At 61.0% G+C, this 20,479-nt stretch overlaps 1 protein-coding gene across 1 annotated transcript; it reads right to left on the bottom strand.

Annotated features, from left to right (window-relative positions):
• Positions 1-54: 54 nt before the first annotated feature.
• SMARCD2 (SWI/SNF related, matrix associated, actin dependent regulator of chromatin, subfamily d, member 2) lies at positions 55-17,010 on the bottom strand. The gene is made up of 13 exons (XM_066566747.1): positions 16,919-17,010; positions 9,883-10,070; positions 7,028-7,070; positions 6,482-6,604; positions 6,034-6,153; positions 4,906-5,001; positions 4,011-4,112; positions 3,165-3,326; positions 2,880-2,977; positions 1,873-2,008; positions 1,673-1,795; positions 1,064-1,165; positions 55-963 (listed from the first exon to the last, which is right to left on the bottom strand). Exons 1-13 carry the CDS (start codon positions 16,943-16,945, stop codon positions 910-912), a joined length of 1,374 nt encoding a protein of 457 aa, XP_066422844.1. The 5' UTR covers positions 16,946-17,010; the 3' UTR covers positions 55-909.
• Between the last annotated feature and the right edge of the window lie 3,469 nt (positions 17,011-20,479).

Below are 20,479 nucleotides of genomic sequence, written 5' to 3'. Positions count from 1 at the left end.
ACTGATTTGGGTATGGGGTGGGGGCTGCAGGACACAGCACACACCCCTCAGAGCTGCTGCTAACTGCTTTTATTAGAAAAGATCCAAAATAGACAAAAACTGGTTACACAAGAGGCAGAGCAGGAACCCCTGAGCCCAACCCTAGGAATCTGTAAACGCCCCCCCACCCGGAGCCTGCAGGGGGGCAAAGGCACTTCCGTGGGGTGGCAGTGGTGGCACTGCCCCCCTGGTCCCCTCCCTCCTCCCCAGTATCTCCAGTTCTTGGTGCCCCTGTGCCCCCACAGGCTCCTGGGGCAGAGCCAGCCTCTCTGCCCCCAAACCTCGTCAAGTCAAGTGGTTAATTATGGAATTATGTAAAACAGTGGGAAGGGGGGAAGGAATAAACTGATTGTCACAAAATGAGCCCCAGGCCGTGGCTCCGTAGCCCCAGAGCAGCCCTGGGAGCCTCCCTGAGCCCCTGCAGAGCCCAGTGCAGGAAGAGGAACTCAATATATTAATTAATCAAATACAAACCCACTGTACAAAACGCTGCCTTTTTTTTTTTCTTTTTTCGTGTTTTTTTTTTCTTTTTATATAAAACCTGTTCACAAAAATAGTGCAAAACGTCGGGGAGAGCTGGCGTTTGGAATGACGAACTTTGGTAGAAGAGGGGCAGGGCGGGGCTCGGGTGGGGCTGGCAGCTCCTCCCATGGGCTCGGGCAGCGCTTCCCGGCTCCAGGGGGGTTTGGGGAACCCGCGGGGAGGGGCGCGATGCAAAGCGGAGGAGGCGCTGCGGGGGCCTGGGGGGAGCGGGGACTCCGCTGTGCTCGGCCCGGGGGAGCCCCGGGGGGCTCCCACCCATCCCTCCAGGCACATGGGGTTTGTGCAAGTGCTGTGGCTTCCAGTCGGTACCGTCCGGCTCGGGCAGCCTTAGGTCAGGCGGATCCCGAGCACTTGTTCCAGTTCCTGCCGGCGCTGCTGGACCTGGGGACACCGCGGCCGTCAGGGAGGGACAGGGGGCACTGCCCGCGCTCCGGGGGCTCTGTCACCGCCATCCCGACCCTGTCCCCACCCCCGAGCTCACCTTGGCGAAGATGTGTCTGCCCACGGCCTCCTGCGCCCAGGGCTGCTGGTAGAACTCGGCCCGCCGCTCCTCCTCGGGGTTCCCGATCACATCCGTGATGATCTGACCCGAACGGGACGGGGCAGCGGGAGTGAGGGATCCAGAGGGATCCACGGGGGACCCAGACCCCTCCCTGAGCTCCGGGATGGACCCAGACCCTTCCCTGAACTTGGGATGAACCCAGACCCCTCCCTGAGCTCCAGGATGGACCCAGACCCCTCCCTGAGCTCCAGGATGGACCCAGACCCCTCCCTGAGATCCGGGATGGACCCAGACCCTTCCCTGAGCTCTGGGAGGGACCCAGACCCCTCCCAGCCCCCCACTCTGCCCAGCCCCAGGGCTTCAGAGTCATGCAATTGTTAGGGTTGGAAAAAACCTTCCACCCTTAGCCCAACACCACCACCACGTTCACCAGTGCCCCATGTCCCCAAGGGCCACATCCATGGTTCTGGACCCCTCCAAGGATGGGGACTCCACCACTGCCCTCTGTGCCAGCACTGGACAACCCCTTCCAGGAAGAAATTTCTCCCAATATCCAACCTAAACCTCCCCAGAATTGTTCCCCTTTACCTTGAGGTCCCTCCTCTGGGATTTGATCCACTCCTGGATGAAATCCTGGGGGTTGTTGCTGAAGCTCAGCATGAAATCCCTCTGAGTCTTCAGCTGGTTGATGGACTCGATGGTCTCGTGGATCTGGGCAGGTGACAGGGGTCAGAGGAGCTGTGTCCCCTCACAGGACACAGCTGGCCCCCGGCAGTGTCCCCTCCCACCTTGGCATCCAGGGAGGCGATTTCCTGCTGGTTGGTGGTGGAGGCCAGGAAATTGCTCATCTGGGCTTTGAGGGGATCGTCCACCTCCACGTCGATGTCATAGCAGGCTGTCTTCTTCTGGTCATTGGGGTCCACACTGGGGCAATGGGGTTGGGCTGAGCCCCCACCTGGCTGGGGTGGATGGACCCCCAACAGCAACACCAGTGCCCCAGAAAGCCTCAAATTTGGTGGTTCTTCCCCTTCCAGGTGACTTGGGCTGGTCCTTCAGGCTGGAGACCTCAAAGCCTCCTGTGCCCCTGGCCCATGGAGCCCCCCAGCCTTGTGGACACTGCTGGGCTCACAGAGGCCCCCAGCCCTGGGGACACTGCTGGGCTCACAGAGCCCCCCAGCCCTGGGGACACTGCTGGGCTCACAGAGCCCCCCAGCCCTGGGGGCACTGCTGGGCACACAGAGCCCCCCAGCCCTGGGGACACTGCTGGGCTCACAGAGCCCCCCAGCCCTGGGGGCACTGCTGGGCTCACAGAGCCCCCCAGCCCTGGGGACACTGCTGGGCTCACAGAGGCCCCAGCCCTGGGGGCACTGCTGGGCTCACAGAGCCCCCCAGCCCTGGGGACACTGCTGGGCTCACAGAGCCCCCCAGCCCTGGGGACACTGCTGGGCTCACAGAGGCCCCAGCCCTGGGGACACTGCTGGGCTCACAGAGCCCCCCAGCCCTGGGGGCACTGCTGGGCTCACAGAGCCCCCCAGCCCTGGGGGCACTGCTGGGCTCACAGAGCCCCCCAGCCCTGGGGGCACTGCTGGGCTCACTCCCCACCCTACTGAGCACTCCCAGCCCTGGGGACACCTCCTGGCCCATGGAGTCCCCCAGTCCCAGGGACACTGCCCACTCTCCACCCCATGGGGCACCCCAGTCCTGCAGACACTTCCCCATCCCATGCAGCTCCTTCAGCCCCCTCCATTGCCCACCCAGTGCCCAGCCCAGGGCCGTGCCCAGGCTGTGCCCCCACCTGATGGTGTGGTTGATAATGATGGGGTCTGGGTGCTGCAGGAGCCCTGCCAGCTTCATGGGGATCTCGGAGAAGCGCATGCGGACGCAGTTGAAGATCTGGGGGGCAAAGCAGAGCCTTGGGCACCCATGGCAGGGGCTCCCCTCACCTGTGCAGCCAGCTGGGGCATCCCCAAGCTGGTGGTGCAAGCCAGGGCCCAGGGAAGGGGCACAGCCAGAGCCTGGAGGGGCTGTGGGAGCTGTGGGAGGCTTTTCCCAGCTGGATGAGGGGGGAATGTGCAGGTACCTGGCGGAAGTAGCGGTTGCAGTTGATGAACTCCTTCTCGTGGCTGTCCTGCAGTTTGTTGTGTTTGATGTAGAGCCACAGGGCCTGCATGATGCTGGCCCTGGTCTGGGTGTGCACCCCCAGCAGCCGGGCCAGCCGTGGGTCCAGCTTGTACTGGGGGGGCTGTGGGGACAGCTGGGGTCAGCCATGGGAGCAGCCAGGCTGGAAAAGCCCCCCCAGAGCAGAGCCCAGCCTGACCCACCCCTGTCCTGACCCCAGCCAGAGCACTGAGTGTCCTGGGACAGCCCAAGGGATGGGTCACTCTTTAGGCAGTTTGTTCCACTTTTTAACTCCCTTTCCACAGAGAAATTCCTCCTGCTGCCCAAAGAAAATGCACTCAGGAGTGTCTCCCACAGCCCCTGTGTCACTGCAGCTCCATGCCCAGAGCTCCTTGTGCACCTTTTGATCCCTTCATCCCCCAAACCCTCATCCAAAGCCCTGTCCTAGTTTTTAACTCCCTTTCCATGGAGAAATTCCTGCTGCTGCCCAAAGAAAATGCACTCAGGAGTGTCTCCCACAGCCCCTGTGTCACTGCAGCTCCATGCTGGGAGTTCCCTGTGCTCCTTTTGATCCCTACATCCCCAAACCCTCATCCTAGGTCCTGTCCCAGCTTTTAACTCCCTTTCCATGGAGAAATTCCTGCTGCTGCCCAAAGAAGAGGCACTCAGGAGTGACCCCCCCAGCCCCTGTGTCACTGCAGCTCCATGCCTGGAGCTCCCTGTGCTCCTTTCAATCCCTGCACCCCAAACGCTCGCCCAAAGCCCTGTCCCAGCCCATCCCCACCCCTGGGTGCCCCCCAGGCCGCACCTGGTGGTCCAACATGAGCAGCAGGGTGCACTTCACATTGACATCCCCGGGACGCTTCACCTGGAAGCCGTCGGTCTCCTGGGTTGTGGGCATCCGGTGCCACTGCCAGGGACAACGGGGACACAGCTCAGGCAGGGCCATGGAACCAACCCTGCCAGCTGGGCTGGGGCTCTGGGTGGGGGCAGGCACAGCCACACAGCCTGGGGCACCCCTGGCAGCTCCTGGTCCCACTGGTGGCAGCTCAGAGCTCTCCCAGTCCATCCCAGCCCAGGCTGTGCCCCAGCACTGGGATGGACTGGGGCAGTTCCAGCCCTGAGTGCTTGGGGTGCAGGGCTCCCAAAGCTTCTGGATCAATCCTGCAGGAATGTGCACCAGAGCTGCTCCCAGCTTCCCCTGGAAGGGGATTCAGCCTCTCCACAGGATCTCCCAGGGCAAAAGCAGGAGCTGGGTGCAGGGAGAGCTCCAGGCAGGAGCACCCAAAAAAGCCTTGATCCCTCTCCCAGGCAGGGGACAGGCAGGAGGGCAAACCCTTCTTCCCCCAGGGCCCTGGGGTGAGGCTCTGTGGGGTCAGCACCCTCTGGGGACCCAGCTGTGCCAGCCTGGGGGACAGCTGCCCCTGGGGCCACGTCCCTGTCCCCACACACCTCAGCTCCAGCTCTGGCTCAGACCTGGGCTGGGAGGGGGCAGAGCTGAGCTCTGCCAGGGGCAAAAGGGCATCTCTAAACCTGAGCTGGGAATGCAGCAGAGCCTGGTCCCCATGGAGAGCCTGGCACTGCCCCAGCCCCAAAAACCTGTTCAGGTCCCTCTCCCAGCAGGACAGGCCCTGGCCTGGGAGCTGAGCACCCAGAGGGGGAGCACAGGGCCCCGTTTCCACTGGGATCCCCTCCCAGCTCACCTCCACCAGGTGATTGTCTGGCCCATAGAGCTCCTTGTCCAGCTCGATCACGAGGCTCTTGAAGAAGGAGGAGAACTTCCTCTTCTGCTTGCTGGGCTGCAGACATGGCAGCAGAGATTCCTGAGCCCAAACCCAGCCCCAGGGCCCAGGTGCTGCCCCAGCTGAGCTCTCAACACAGCACCAGTGCTCCCAGCACCACCTCATCCCCCCTGGAGGGTCCTCAAGGACCAATGCTCCTTCTCCCACCTCCTCATCCCTCCTGGATCCTTATGGACCAGTGTTCCCACCACCTCTTCATCCATCTTGGATTGTTATGGATCAGTGCTTCTCCTCCCACCATCATTTTTCTCTCCTGAGTCCTGATGGACCAGAGTTCCTCCCACCACCTCCTCATCCCTCCTGGATCCTGACACACCAGCTCCTCCCTCCCTCCCCCTGGATGTTCCTCATGGACCAGAGCTCCTCCTCCCACCACCTGATCCCTCCTGGATGATCCCCATGGACCAGAGTTCTTCCCACCAGCACCTTATCCCTATCCCAGCTCCTCCCACCAGCACCACTCCATCCCTCCTTGGATCCTGACAAACCAGCTCCTCCCTCCCTCTGGCTGCTCCTGATGGACCAGAGCTCCTCCCACCACCTGATCCCTTCTGGATGATCCCTATGGACCAGCTCCTCCCACCACCACCAGTCCAACCCTCCTGGATCCTGACCAGCTCCTCCCTCCCTCCCCCTGGATGCTCCCGATGGACCAGAGCTCCTCCTCCCACCACCTGATCCCTCCTGGATGCTCCCGATGGACCAGAGCTCCTCCTCCCACCACCTGATCCCTCCTGGATGCTCCCGATGGACCAGAGTTCTTCCCACCAGCACCTCATCCCTATCCCAGCTCCTCCCACCAGCACCAGTCCATCCCTCCTGGATCCTGACCAGCTCCTCCCTCCCTCCCTCCCCCTGGATGCTCCCGATGGACCAGAGCTCCTCCTCCCACCACCTGATCCCTTCTGGATGATCCCTATGGACCAGCTCCTCCCACCACCACCAGTCCAACCCTCCTGGATCCTGACCAGCTCCTCCCTCCCCCTGGATGCTCCCGATGGACCAGAGCTCCTCCCTCCATCTCCTCACATCCTCCAGCAGCTTCCCCTCCACACGGAGCTCCCAGGAGGCCACACGTTCCCCCCCCTCTCCCTCCTCCTTGGCCGGGGTGAAGGTGTTGGAGATGTAAATCCTGAGCTTCCGCTTTTGCTGTGGAATGGGAACAGAGAGAGGCAGGATGGAGTGAGAGGGACTGCAGCACCCAGCTCCAGCTCAGCATCAGAGGAAACGGCCTCAGGGGGGGTCTAGATTGGATATTAGGGAACATTTATCCATGGGAAGGGTTGGAAAACATTGGATGGACTGCCCTGGGCAGAGGTGGAATCCCCCATCCCTGAAGTGCCCCAGAAACCCGTGGATACCTCACCTGGGGACACGGCTTAGGGTGATGGTTGGACTGGATGACCTCAGGGGATTTTTCCAACCTTAATTTTCCCATGATTCCATGATTCCCAGCCCCTGCCAGGCCCCAGCTCACCGTCAGGGGTTTCTTGATGGCCTCCTGGATCTCCATCCTCTTGCGGGCAATGGTTTGGTCCAGCTTGCGCTCGAAGGCCAGCAGGTCCATGTAGGCCTGGGATTCTGGGACCAGCTCCCGGATCTGGACACAGGAATGGTCAATCCCAGCCTGCTGGCATGGGCTGGACCCCCCCACAGCCCCAGCAGCCAGGGAGACACCAGGTGATGAGTCCAGCTTTTATTTCAAACCCAGCCTGGAGCCCTGCAAAGCTCTGCCCAAACCAGTCTGAAGCCTGTTGCTGTTCCCAGCAGCATTCCTGCATGGAATGGAACCCTGGAATCTCAAGAGGGACTCTTAGGGACCTCCTGAGATCTCCATCCCACCCCGTTCCTGCTCCTTGCTTGCTCAGACTCCAACCCCACAGACAGAAACACTCCAGGGTGGTTTGGGATTGAACAGAAATTCCCAGGGGCAGGAGGAAGCTCAGGGAAATCCCCCCCTTTTGGGGACCCCCCATGCCCTGCAGCAGCTCAGCTCTGTCCCCCAGGCTGAGGTGACACTCACCCTCTGTGGCAGCACCTTGTCAGCCATCTTCCTCCTCTTCACCCTGGGAAACAGGGAAAATGGGAGCTCCCACAGGACACCCTGCTGCCTGCCCTCTGGGGGGACGGACACTGGGAAAGGTTCTTCACCACCCCAGAGGTGCTGGCACTGCCCAGGCTCCCCAGGGAATGGTGCCAGAGCTCCAGGAGGGTTTGGACAGCGCTGCCAGGGATGCCCAGGGTGGGGTTGTTGGGGGGTCTGGGCAGGGCTGGGGGTGGGACTGGATGAGCCTTGGGGGTCCCTTCCCACTCAGGATATTCCTGGGGGAAGGTGCTGGATGTTGCAGCCTGACCCTGGGGAAGAAAATCCAAGGCAAAGGCAGGGCTGCAGGACAGAATTCCCACATTTCCCCTCTCAAAGCAGCCATCCCATTCCCCCACTGCTCCAAATCAAAGCCACTGCCAGGAACTCCCTTACACCCAGCTCAAACCAAGCCCTGCTGTGGTGGGGCTGAAATCCTGGGAAAATCCAGCTTGGCTGGATCCAACCCTGCCCACTGCAGATTCCCATCACCCTGAGCCCACCCCAGCAGCTCCTGCTCAGCCTGGGAACATCAGGGAAAGCTCTGCTCTCCTGTTTTCCTGCTGGGACATGGGGAAGGGAATTCCTGTTCCTCCAGCTGCACCTGGAGCAGCAGGATCACACAGGAGGGCTCCAGGAGAACTCTCCAGGAGAGGTCAGAGCCCTGCTCTGGAGCAATTCCTGCCCCATCCAACCCCTCCTCCTGCAGGGTCTGGACACCCCAGGGCAGCTGGAAGCTCCTAATCCCTTGATCCAGCAGCTGTGAGCAGGGCATGCCCAGCTGTGAGCCTGGCTGCTCCCTGACCCCAGCCCTGATGTCCCTGTGGGTGCCAGGCTGCTCCTGTCCCCAGCTCACTCCAGCTCTGCAGTGCTGGGATGGCCCAGGAGGGATCAGGAGGTCAAAGGAGCTGCCAGGGAAGGGAATGGGAGCTGAGCATCCACGAGCACCAAGGGATCCTGCCTGGAGATCCTAGGAACCAAGCAGCCCCCACAGAGGGATCAGCAGGGCTGGCAATCAGTGAGGAGCTGCTGGCAGAGCCCAAACAAAGAGTCCTGCCCTGACTGCAGCTCCAGGGAGCATCCCCAAAACCTGCCAGCCTCATCCCATGCTTCCCAAAACCTGCCACACATCCCAAAACCTGCCAGCCTCATCCCATGCTTCCCAAAACCTGCCACACATCCCAAAACCTGCCAGCCTCATCCCATGCTTCCCAAAACCTGCCACACATCCCAAAACCTGCCAGCCTCATCCCATGCTTCCCAAAACCTGCCACACATCCCAAAACCTGCCAGCACATCCCACACATCCCAAAACCTGCCACACATCCCAAAACCTGCCACACATCCCAAAATCTGCCAGCCCCATTCCACACATCCCAAAACCTGCCACCCCATCCCACACATCCCAAAACCTGCCACACATCCCAAAACCTGCCAGCCCATCCCACACATCCCAAAATCTGCCACCCCATCCCACACATCCCAAAATCTGCCAGCCCATCCCACACAACCCAAAACCTGCCACCCCATCCCACACTTCCCAAAATCTGCCACCCCATCCCACACTTCCAGCCACTTCTGTGCCTGTCAGAGGCACCAGGCACCCCTGGGAGGATGAAGAAGACCCCCAGGAGCTGCTGCTGGGGATCCCACAAGGCTCTTTGGTTCCTGGTGTGGAGATCAGAGTGAGAGGAAGCTGCAAGCTGAGGAATCTCTGCCTCCATCCTAAAACATCCCATTCCCAAGCTCTGGCAGGTGCCAGGCTGGAGGAAAACCCTGCTGGTGCCCCCCTCTGCAGCAGGACAGGAGCTGTGGCACTCTGCATGATGTGACACTTGAATGGGGACCTGGAGAGGCTTTGGGGTCTCAAAGGGAGTCAAACACTGACTGAACCCAGCCCTGGGACCCCTGTCCTGAATGGAATTACAGCCATCTTTTTACAGCTCTGTATCTGCAGTGACATCTCATGATATCTACATTGATATTAAATATTATTTATATTTATATAGGTATTTCCAGAACAGGGCTCTCCTGTGCTCTGGAGAAGTTTCCCAGCAGAAGATCCTGTTGGGAATGAATTATTGTACCTGCTCCTGGCACAGCTTATTATTATTATTATTATTATTATTATTATTATTATTATTATTATTATTATTATTATTATTATTATTATTATTATTATTATTATTATTTTAATAACTAATATTACAATATTCTTGATAGCTATATCATAATTATGAATTAATTATTATTATATTAATTATTAGCAGCTCCTGGCTCAGTTCAGATGGAAAACAGGTGGTGAAACACAACCTGGCTGCATTGAGAAGCAGGGATGCAGCTCCCATGGATTACTGTGGTAGTACTGGGAATGGTCCAGGAGCTTGGAGCACGCTGGGAGAGTGGAAGGAGCCCTGGGGTGGGCCCTGGGGTGGGACTGGGGTAGGACTGGGTGGGCCCTGGGGTGGGACTGGGCTGGGCCTTGGGCTGGGCCCTGGGCTGGGCCCTGGGCTGGGCCTGGGTTGGGCCCTGGGGTGGGACTGGGGTGGGCCCTGGGGTGGGCCCTGGGGTGGGCCCTGGGGTGGGCCCTGGGGTGGGCCCTGGGGTGGGCCCTGGGGTGGGACTGGGGTGGGCCCTGGGGTGGGCCCTGGGCTGGGCCCTGGGGTGGGCCCTGGGGTGGGCCCTGGGGTGGCCCTGGGGTCCCTCCACCCCAGCCACCCCCCGATTTCACCGAGTGCAGCCAGGGCCCAGCAGGATCCCCCCTCCTCCCCTGGGGAGGGACACGCCAGCCTTACCCTCTCCTGGGGGTGGCCATGGGTGGCTGTGCCTGGGGGGTCAGCAGGCGCTTCCTGAAGGGATCCATCATGGCCTGGGGCAGGCCGGGCCTCAGCGGCGTCGCTGCTCCGTACGGGGGGGCCCCCGGGGGTCCCACCTGCAGCCCTGCCATGGGCATCCTGCCCCCGGGGGGCATCCCGGGCCGCTGCTGCACAGCGGGGACAGGGCTCAGATGGGATCCTGGCTGTGGGGCCGGCCATCCTCAGTGCCACCCACCCTGGGTGCCACCCACCCTAGGTGCCATCCCCGTCTCTGCCACCCATCCTCAGTGCCACCCACCCTGGGTGCCACCCACCGTGGGTGCCATCCACCCTCAGTGCCACCCACCTCTGTGCCACCCACCCTTGGTGCCACCCACCGTGGGTGCCACCCACCCTGGGTGCCATCCACGTCTCTGCCACCCATCCTCTGTGCCACCCACCCTGGGCACCACTCACCGTGGGTGCCATCCCCTTGGTGCCATCCAGTTCTGTGCCACCCATCTTCAGTGCCATCCACCTCAGTGTCACCCACCCTGGGTGCCATCCACCCTGGCTGCCACCCACCCTTGGTGCCATCCCCTTGGTGCCACCCATCCTCAGTGCCATCCACCTCTGTGCCACAAACCCTGGGAGCCACCCACCCTCAGTGCCATCCCCTTGGTGCCACCCATCCTTAGTGCCATCCAGCTCTGTGCCATCCCCTGGGTGCCATCCACCTTGGTGCCACCCACCCTCGGTGCCACCCCTTCCCCAGGGCAGGGAATGCCAGCAGGAAGCTTTGGGAAAGCAGGAACAGGAGAGGCCAAGGAGTGCAGGGAAGCCTGGCCTGGCAGCAGTGGAGCCAAAGTCAGGCCCTGTGCCACCCCCACAGCAGCACCAGGGCACTGCCAGCAGTGTCCCCACCCTGGGGACCTCGTGGGTTCCCCTCTGGACAGCAGCAGAGCAGGGGGACAGGGCAATCCCACTTCCTCCCACAGGGATGGAGGAGGCAGCAGCTCCCCCCTGGCAGCAGCCTGTCCCCTCCTGCCCCTTCCACACATGGAATTTGGGAGCCACAACACAGCCCCGAGGGCTCCCAGCCCTGGCAGCCCCTCTGCAGCCTCAGAGCATGATTGGGCAGCACCCATTGGTGCCCCAGGTGCCACCAGGACCCACCAGCCACCCCTCCTGCTCCTCCATGCTCCACCTGGGGATCCTCTGATCCTCAGCTCCCCCTGCCGAGGTGGGAGGCTGGGAGAGCCACCGAGCCAGCAGAGCAACATTTCTGCCCTGCCCCAGGCTCCTGACGTGCCAGGACATCCCCACAGCCCTGCAGGGCAGGGAGCCAAGAAAACACCTCACTCCCTGCACACAGGGATACATCTGGGAGCAATCCCTGGATGCAGGGTTGGGAATATGGGATGCAGCCAGCCTGCCCTCCACAGCTCAGAGCTGTGGCAGGGTTGGTTTGATGGAGCTGCAGCCAAAAAAAACCCTAAAAACCACCCCCAGCTGTGTGAAAAGCTGATAGACACCAAGCCAAGAGCTGCCCCTGGTGCCTCTGGCAGTGGCAAATGCCCAGAGGAGCAGTGTTCCAGCAGGATCAGGGCAGCAGCAGGGCCCCAGGATTAGGGCTGCACGTGGAAGCTCAAACCCCCCAGGCCCAGGCTGAGCCCTGTTACACAACAAGCACAAGCACACAGGCTGCAGAGCCTTTGAAGCAGCAAGCCCAGAGCCAGGCTCTGACCCTCCCTTCCCCAGGGCAGGAGGCTCCTTCTTCCTGCTCCCAGATGTTCCTCTCCTCCTGCTCAGCCCCGTTTGTGCAGCTCCTCGTGACTCTGGCACCTCTCTGTGCCAAAACCACGAGGCCAGGCCCAGTTTCTTTGGGTTTATCAACAAATCCGTTGTGGCAGGGCCGGGTGGACCCACAGCCTGTGCAACACCACAAACCACAGTGGAGGTTGTTCTGCTGCTCAGTTCCAGCAGGACTGTGGAACCCAAAGCTGTGCTGACACCTGCCAGAGCTTCTGAAAAGCAGAGAAACCCCCCAGAAGGAGCTGGGAAACTTTTAATTTGAAATTCCTGGGGCCCCAGAGCAGCTGAGTGCAGAGCCCAGGCTGAAAGCAGAGGCTGCACTCCCTGGAGGCACCAGGAGCAGGAAATGGCTCCCAGGGAAAGCCCCGGGTGTTTATCAGTGCCTGGAAGGGCAGGGAGGCTCCACAGCTCCAGAGACATTCCCTGCCCTGGGAATGCTGTCAGGAGCCCGCTTGGAGCTGCCCCAGCCATGCCCAGCTCCTGCCCTTCAGTCAGAGCAGCCCTGAGGTCTCTCCTCCCTCCCTCTTGCCCCTCCATGGAGCACATTTTGGATCTAGCCCTGAAGTGAGAGATTTGGAGGCTTCAGAGAGTCTCCACATCCTGGGCAAGGTCTTGTGTGTCCAGCTGCTCCTTCCAGGGCTCCATTGAGACAATTCCATCGGCAGGGAGAGGTTCAGCACAAGGATACACAGATTTGTCACACTTTAACTTCACCAAACCATCTGAGAACCATCAGCCACAGCTCAGCTGCCAGGGAGCGACTTCCAGCCCACCAAGGACCCACACTGGACTGCCTGGATGAGCAATAAAGGGAGGGCAAAACCCTCCACGTGGAATTTTCCTCTCAGTTTACTCTCAGGATTTTCAAATTTGCAACAGAGAAGCCTCTTGGCTCAACCAGTCACCAGTGCCTGGGGCAGATTTGCTCCCAAACCCTTCTCACACAAGCCCAGCCTAAAACCTTCAGCCAAGCCTGGAAGCAGCACCACAGCCCCAGGGTGAAGCCTGTCTGCAGCCCCTCTTGGAAAGTCTGGAAATTCCCAGGATGCAGAGGGCTTAAACTCAGGAAATTTGATTAAACCAGCTCTGAGCAGGAGCTCATTCCTGCCCAGCACCCCCAGGCCCTGTGCCACCCCCAGGGCCCACCCTGTCCCCTCCCCTCGGAGGGGCAGACAAAGGGCAAACCCTGCAAGCTCAGCGGGAGGAAGAGCCTGGATCCCATCCAGAGCTCCCTGCAGAGCCTCTGGAAATGGGACAGTGAACAGCTCGTGTTTGCTCCCTGCCAGGGACGGGGCTGTGCCCGGGGTTCATGCCAGGGCACTGCTCAGCCCACGGGCCTGGGGCAGCTCTGCCCAGAACCGGCCCTGGCTGAACCCATCGGAGCTGGGAGGGCTCCTGAGGGATTCTGCTGGCATGGCAGGAGCCTCTGAGCCTGCCAAAGGTCCCTGCTTGAGGAAGGGCAGCCCAGAAATTGGGGGCTGGTAGCAGGAAGGAGGAGCAATAAATCCCAGGATGGATCTGCAGGAAGAAGCTGGGCTGGAGAGAGAGCTTGAGGCAAAGCAGGAATTCTGCAAACAGCTCCAGAGCCTGTTCATGGCCCTTCCAGGACCCTGGCTCTTCCTGCACCTCCCCAGCCCCTCCTGGCTGCTCCAGGATCCAGCTCTGCACAGTGACAGGAACCAGGGAGCCAGAGCTCACATCCATCCTCGCCCTGGGCTCTGGAGCACAGCATGGCCCAGCACCAAGAGCTCCTCCTGCAAGTTCCTCCCCTGGTGCCCAGGCAGCAGCACTTCCCACAGGGATACAGAAACAGTCCCTGCTCAAACAGGGCTCCAGCTCCATGCTGGGCTGGGCTCCAGGAGAGCTCTGCTGCCCAGGGCTTGGTGTGGATTGGGATCATGAGCCCCCTGCACACCCCAAAAGAGTGATTTTCCCCTTTGTTCCTCCTTATCTCTGAGCAAATCCCTCTTGGGAGGGTGCCAGGGAGAGCCTGGCTTGCTGCTGGCACAGACCTTGAGCTGGGAGGTGCTGCTGGGATGGAGATGCTGCTGCTGCTGCAAACTCTGCTGCAGCTCCCTGCAAACCCCAAACTCCCCACACTTGGAAAAGCTCCGTGTTGGACACAGGAAGAGCTCCAGGAGCCAGATCTCAGCTGTAAAGCTGACATGAGGAAGTGGTAAATCAAAAGGAGAAGGGCACAGCACAGGCACAGCCCCCAGCAGACCCAGGACACATCCTGGAATGTCTCCAGCAGCAGCAGCAGCAGCAGAGCTGTCTGGGCTGGACAAACCTGCCTGTCCACAGCCCTGCAGCTGGAGCCCTGAATGTTCCAGGGCAGGGAAAGGAGAGGTCACAGGGATTCAGATCCCACAGGGGCAGGAACAAGGAACAAAGGTGCTGGGGAGGAACAGCCACGGGCCTGGCACAAACCCTGCCCGTGGTGCTCCTGCAGGGCCAAACTCCTGGAGGGCTCCTGTGGAAGCAGAGGGAGCAGCAGGGCTGGAGGTGCTGCTGCTCCCCCTTCCCTGTCACGTTTCCCAGGAGCAGCAGAGCGTGCCTGGGCTCTGCTCTGCCCTCCTCCCCCTGCTCCAGAGGACAGTGTCCATCTGCTTTGGATCAGGCTGGAAGCAGCTCCAGGCTGGGCTCTGATGAAACCTGCCTTGGAAAGCCTGTCCCTGGGGAAGGGTGGGGTTCTCCAGCACCAGCAGCCTTCTGGAACAGCTCCAGCCCTGCCTGCTGGCCCCTGGCCCCCTCCAAGGCAATCCCCAGCACTGCATGAGCAGGAACACGGCTCTCCTTGCTCCCCAAGGGGGGATTTCTCCCATGCTGCACCCTCTCCAGCACGTCCAGGCCTCCCCAGCTTCACCTGGCACAACATTCCACACTTCTTCAACTCCATGGATTTCTCCATGAAGCACAACCTTCCTTCCCACTGCCCAGGGACAGAGCTGCTTCCAGCCTTGGGAATCCTCAAGCTGCAGCAGCCTCCTGGCCAGGGAATCCAGGCTCTGTCTTCCCAACACGTGCCTATAAAATCCATTTAATGGGGACCTAATTCTGCACCAGGGAAGCATCAGCTGGGGGCAACTGCAAGGTCAGAGTGCTGAGTTCCAAGGTCTCATCCCACGCTGCTCCAGGACACTGTGTTAATCCCAAAACTTGGGAAAAACTCTCCCAACCCTGAAACCAGCACCTAAAAAAACAGGAAGACTCCTTCCTGCTGAACTTCCATGGAACCTGGCTGCTGGGGCTCAACCTGGGTAGCCTGGCTGCTCCAGGGGCAGGGAGAGAGATCAGGATGGGCCCCACCAGCTCTGATCCTCCTGCTCCTAGAAAAGGCTTCTCCTTCCTGCTCCGGGCATGGCACCAGCCCCTGGCTGCTCTGGAAACATCAGCTCCCACCAAAGGTGCCCCCTGGATTCCCTGCCTGGGCTGCCAGGAAATCCCCAGCAGGCACACAAGGATGTCCAAAGGATGAGCATATGTTTAATAATCCCAAGATTAGAGCTCCTAAGCCCTCGCTGGCCTGGCCAGGGCCTCTTCTGTCTCGTGGTGCACAAACAACGCAGCTCTTCCTAAAACTGGGACAGAACCAAGCCCTGGGGGGATGGCAGGGAGGGGAGGGGCTGTTTTCCTCAGCTAAGAATTGCAAAACAAAGGGCAGACCCTTGGGATCCTCTCCTTTCCCATGCTTCTGGGACAGGCCACCCAACACCAGCCCGGGGGCTGATCCTGCTGTGCCAGCGGTGCCAGACAGCGTGGGGACATCAACATGGGGACATTACCGTGGGGACATCACCGAGGGGACATCGCCCCCTGCTCCCAACACCTGCTGCCAGCCCAGCCGCGGGGGAAGCAGCATCTGCCAGCCTGTTTACTCCCAGCTGGATTTTGCACCCTGCACATGGAAGGTCAGGCAGTGCCCCCGCCTCGAGTTACCAGCGGCTCACGCTCGGCCAGCTCAGCTTCCAACACCATTTTCTGGCGTTTTCAAGGCTGCAGGAGGAAGTTGTTTCCTTCTCCTGTGTTAAGGAGCCGGAATTTCCCTGAGCTTGGTTTATTTCCTGAGTTTTAAATCATGCAAATCAGATGCAGCTCTGGAGGAGGCAGCGGCGGCCCAGGAGAACGTGTTGCACAACGGGGCTCCTCCATTTCCAGCCTGCCTGGAAAACTGAGCTTCACATCTGAAAACTCATCCCAAAGTAATCAGCACAAGCTTGGGAGTGAACGGGGAAGCCAGGTGTGCGAGGGGGAGCAGAAATGGGTGTCAGGATATACTTCTTACTGCTGGAATAATATAGAAACATGGAATTGGGTGGGAAGGGACCTTAAAGCCCACCCAGTGCCACCCCTGCCATGGCAGGGACACCTCCCACTGTCCCAGGCTGCTCCAAGCCCCAGTGTCCAACCTGGCCTTGGGCACTGCCAGGGATCCAGGGGCAGCCCCAGCTGCTCTGGGCACCCTGTGCCAGGGCCTGCCCACCCTGCCAGGGAACAATTCCCAATTCCCAATATCCCATCCATCCCTGCCCTCTGGCACTGGGAGCCATTCTCTGTGTCCTGTCCCTGCAGGCGCTTGTAAACACAGTTCTTACTTCCTGAATTTACTTTTAAAAGATGCCAGGCTGAAGAGCGAGTGATTTCACGTGCTCTCGGAGGGCTGCTCGTTGTTTTGATTTACTTTCCCCAACATTACCGAGCGCCTGCTCCCCTGTCCCACCGCCAACCAAGCCCGGTCCTTCCGGAGGGCACACCGAGGATACTCCGAGGTTACACCGAGGCCACATCTGCACACCACGCGTTACCTCCGCCTTTGACAAGGACACGAACGCGTTCCCGGCTCGGTGCCGGGGATGGGACGGGCCGGGCCGGGCCGGGGGGGCTGCGCAGCCGGATCGGGCCCTGGGCCCAGGGCAGCGACCCCGGCCTGGGCCCGGCTCATCCGCTGAGGAACGGGACGGGCCAGGCCCAACTTTGAGCGGGCTCTGAGGGTGCAGAGTGGCAGGAGGGAACAGGGAGGTGCCCCGGCTAACAGAGAGGTGTCCCGGCTAACGGGGGCAGCAGAACGGCCGCACCGGGGGTGCCGGGCCCGCTCCGGGCGATACCGGCCAGGCCCGGCCGCGCTGCCCCGGGAAGGCCCTGCCGGCCCGCCCGGCCACCCCAGCGCTGCCCCGGGCCCCCGGTGCCCCCCGCGGCCCTCCCGGCGCCCCGGGGCTCTCACCTGGTACTGAGCGGCGGCCGGGCCCATGGCGCGGTAGCCCGGGGCGGCGGCGGGCGCGGGGCTGGGGCCGCGCAGCAGGGCGGTGCCGGGCCCCGGGGCCGGCGGGGCGGCCGAGGGGGGCAGCGGGCTGAGCGGGAAGGCGCCGCGCCCGGCCATGGCGGAGCCGCAGCGGACGGGACGGGGCGGGGAGGCCCCGGCGGCGGCGGCTCCGAGCGGCGGCGGCGCCGGAACGGGAACGGGAACAGCTCCGCGCCCGCCGCCTCAGGCCCCGCCCCCCGTCATAGCCCCGCCCCCGGCAGCATCCCGCCCCGGCGTAGGCACGCCCACCGCCAGAGCCACGCCCACTCATCGTCAGGCCCCGCCCCCTAAGTGCCACGCCCGCGGCGCCGCGCGCGTACTCGGGAGCTCCGCCCACCTCGGCAAAGGCTCCACCCCCAGCCCGCCTGTGTGACGTCAGCGCGTGTGGCGTGTCATGTACACGTGTGTGCACCTGTGTGCACGTGAGTGTGTGTGCAGCTGTGCGTGAACACCTGTGAGAATGTGTGTGTGTGTGTATGTGAACACCTGTGAGAATGTGTGTGTGAACAAGTGTGTGTGTGTGCATGAACACGTGTGTGTGTGTGTGTGTGTGTGTGTATGTGTGTGTGAACACGTGTGTGTGTGTATGTGTGTGTGAACACGTGTGTGTGTGCATGAACACGTGTGTGTGTGTGTGTGTGCGTGTGAAAACCTCTGTGTGTGTGTGTGCATGAACACGTGTGTGTGTGTGTGTGTGTGTGTGTATGTGTGTGTGAAAACATCTGTGTGTGTGTGCAGATGTGCGTGAACACCTCTGTGTATGTCTGTGTGCAGCACAAGCCCAAGAGGGTGTGCAGGTGCACACGTGTGGATGTGTATGTGTGCGAATTGACACACATTTGTGTGTGACACAGGTGTGTGTGACACAGGTGTATGTCTGACACAGATGTGTGTGTGGCCCGTGTGTGTGACACAGATGTGTGTGTGACACAGGTGTGTGACACAGATGTGCAGGGGTGTTTGCACACCTATGGGGTGAGCACTCGTGCATTCTCACCTCGTGTTTGCACACGCGTGTGTGCAGGGGCGGCACAAGGGGGATGCAGGGACACCGCGGGACGGGCAGAGCTCGGCTGTGGCTGTGAGGAGCCGGGGGGTCATACACACACCTGGGGGCGGCTGCGGGGCGTGGGGCACCTGCGGGAACCGAGGGGCTCCCGGGAATCTCGGTGATCGTGGGGGTCCCAGGGGTCCCGGGGGTCTCAGTGATTGCGGGGGTCGCGGGCACACGCGGCTGCGGAGGTCGCAGGTGTCTCGGGGGTCGCGGTGGTCCCGGGAGTCAGGAGATCCCGGGGGTCTTGGTGTTCTCAGTGGTCCCGGTGGTCCCAGGGTTCTCAGAGGTCCTGGTGGTCCCGGTGGTCTTGGTGGTCTCAGAGATCCCGCTGGTCCTATGGTCTCAGTGGTCCCGGTGGTCCCGGGTTTCTCGGTGTTCTCCGGGGTCCTGGTGGTCCCGGGTTTCTCGGTGTTCTCCGGGGTCCCGTGGTTCTCAGCGGTCCCGGTGGTCCCGGGTTTCTCGGTGTTCTCCGGGGTCCCGGTGGTCCCGGGTTTCTCAGTGTTCTCCGGGGTCCCGTTGTTCTCAGCGGTCCCGGTGGTCCCGGGTTTCTCGGTGTTCTCCGGGGTCCCGTTGTTCTCAGCGGTCCCGGTGGTCCCGGGTTTCTCGGTGTTCTCCGGGGTCCCGTTGTTCTCAGCGGTCCCGGTGGTCCCGGGTTTCTCGGTGTTCTCCGGGGTCCCGTTGTTCTCAGCGGTCCCGGTGGTCCCGGGTTTCTCGGTGTTCTCCGGGGTCCTGGTGGTCCCGGGTTTCTCGGTGTTCTCCGGGGTCCCGTGGTTCTCAGCGGTCCCGGTGGTCCCGGGTTTCTCGGTGTTCTCCGGGGTCCCGGTGGTCCCGGGTTTCTCAGTGTTCTCCGGGGTCCCGTTGTTCTCAGCGGTCCCGGTGGTCCCGGGTTTCTCGGTGTTCTCCGGGGTCCCGTTGTTCTCAGCGGTCCTGGTGGTCCCGGGTTTCTCGGTGTTCTCCGGGGTCCCGTTGTTCTCAGCGGTCCCGGGGGTCGCTGTTGTTCCACGGCTCGGCCGCCAGGAGGCGCTGCAGGGCCGCGCTCCGCGGTGAGGTCGGCGCAAAAGCCCCGAAATGTCCCAAATTCCCATTAAATGCCACCAAATCCCGTTAAAATGTCCCAAATTCCCATTAAATGCCCCAAATTCCCGTTAAAATGCCCCAAATTTCCGTCAAATGCCCCAGTCCGGGTCGGGACCGCCCCGGGCCTGCATGGAACGGGGGTTCAGGGCTGTGTCTCCAAACCCTCCTGCTCTGCAGCCGCACCTGGACGCTCCCCCAGCGTGCTTGGACCATCACTGAAACCCTTCGGGAGGGCTGACGCCTCAATAAACACAACCAAACCCTGTCCCGGGGCCATCTGAGCCGCTGGAAACCCACAGGGAAATCCCGGGAAAGGCTGGAATTTCTGGGTGCTGCCACAGGGCGCTCAGAGATGCTCAGAGCCCGCTCCATGCCCAGGAATTCCTCACTGCTGAGTCCATCCCAGGCTGGCATCCCACCCTCACTGCAGGTGCAGTTGCTGTCTCTCATCCCAGCGAGTTTTCCCCTGGTTTTGGGGAGGTTTCCAGGATTTTGGGGCAGTCTGTGTCCTGCCTAGCCCCTGTCTGTCCAAGGACAAGGATGGGCAGGAAAAGTGACAATGACATCCCCCTGCAGTGGTTTCAGCACAACACCCCAGGCACAGGGCACAGGTGACAGCTGAGGCTCCTCACACCGTGGGTGTCACTGAAAACCCTTCCCTGAGCAGAACTCCTGTTCATTAAAGGTTGGAAAAGGCTCCTTTCCCCCTTACAGGGCTCAAGCCCTCAGTGGGATTTGTCCCAGTCTCGTTCCTGGTGGCTCTTGGGACATCAGTGGGGACAAGGGTTCATTCCCAGGGCTCTGCTCTTCAGTCACTGAGATGATTTTCCTGCTTCTTTCAGAGAGGGCTCTCTTTCCCTTTCCCATAAAAAACAATTTTCCAGGATCCAGAGCTCCTTTTCCCACTCGTAGGTAAGAAAAAAAAATCTGAACTGGAGAAGCCTCTCCTCGTGGATTCTTTGCTTTTACTGAGAATGGAAGCAATGCTTCCAAAGCAAAATAAACTGGAAACTGGGTGGGCAAGGACAAGGCTTGAGCTGAGCCTGATTTCTCTGGGATGCAGAAGGGATGGGATTGCAGGGAAATCAGGCAGGGATTGTGAGGATTAGGCCTTTGTTGTTTTTCCAGCTCTGTTGTCATTCCTGTTGTCTTACCTGAGCCCATGGAGTGTCCCAGGGCTTGGGGACACCCCAGGACATCAGTTCCTCCTCCCATCCCTGCCTGGCTGAATGACCTTCAGGAACTTGCTTTTTTTCCCTTTTTTCCCCCTCTCTCCTCAGTTTTCCCTGCCCCTGTTGGAGTGGGAACTGCTCCATCCCAAAGTGCTGCTCCCAGCAAGAGCTTCCTCTGCC

This window comes from Molothrus aeneus, chromosome 28 (genome assembly GCF_037042795.1).
Source record: "Molothrus aeneus isolate 106 chromosome 28, BPBGC_Maene_1.0, whole genome shotgun sequence".
Taxonomy (NCBI): Eukaryota; Metazoa; Chordata; class Aves; order Passeriformes; family Icteridae; genus Molothrus; species Molothrus aeneus.
This window is presented reverse-complemented; position numbering and strand designations above follow the sequence as displayed.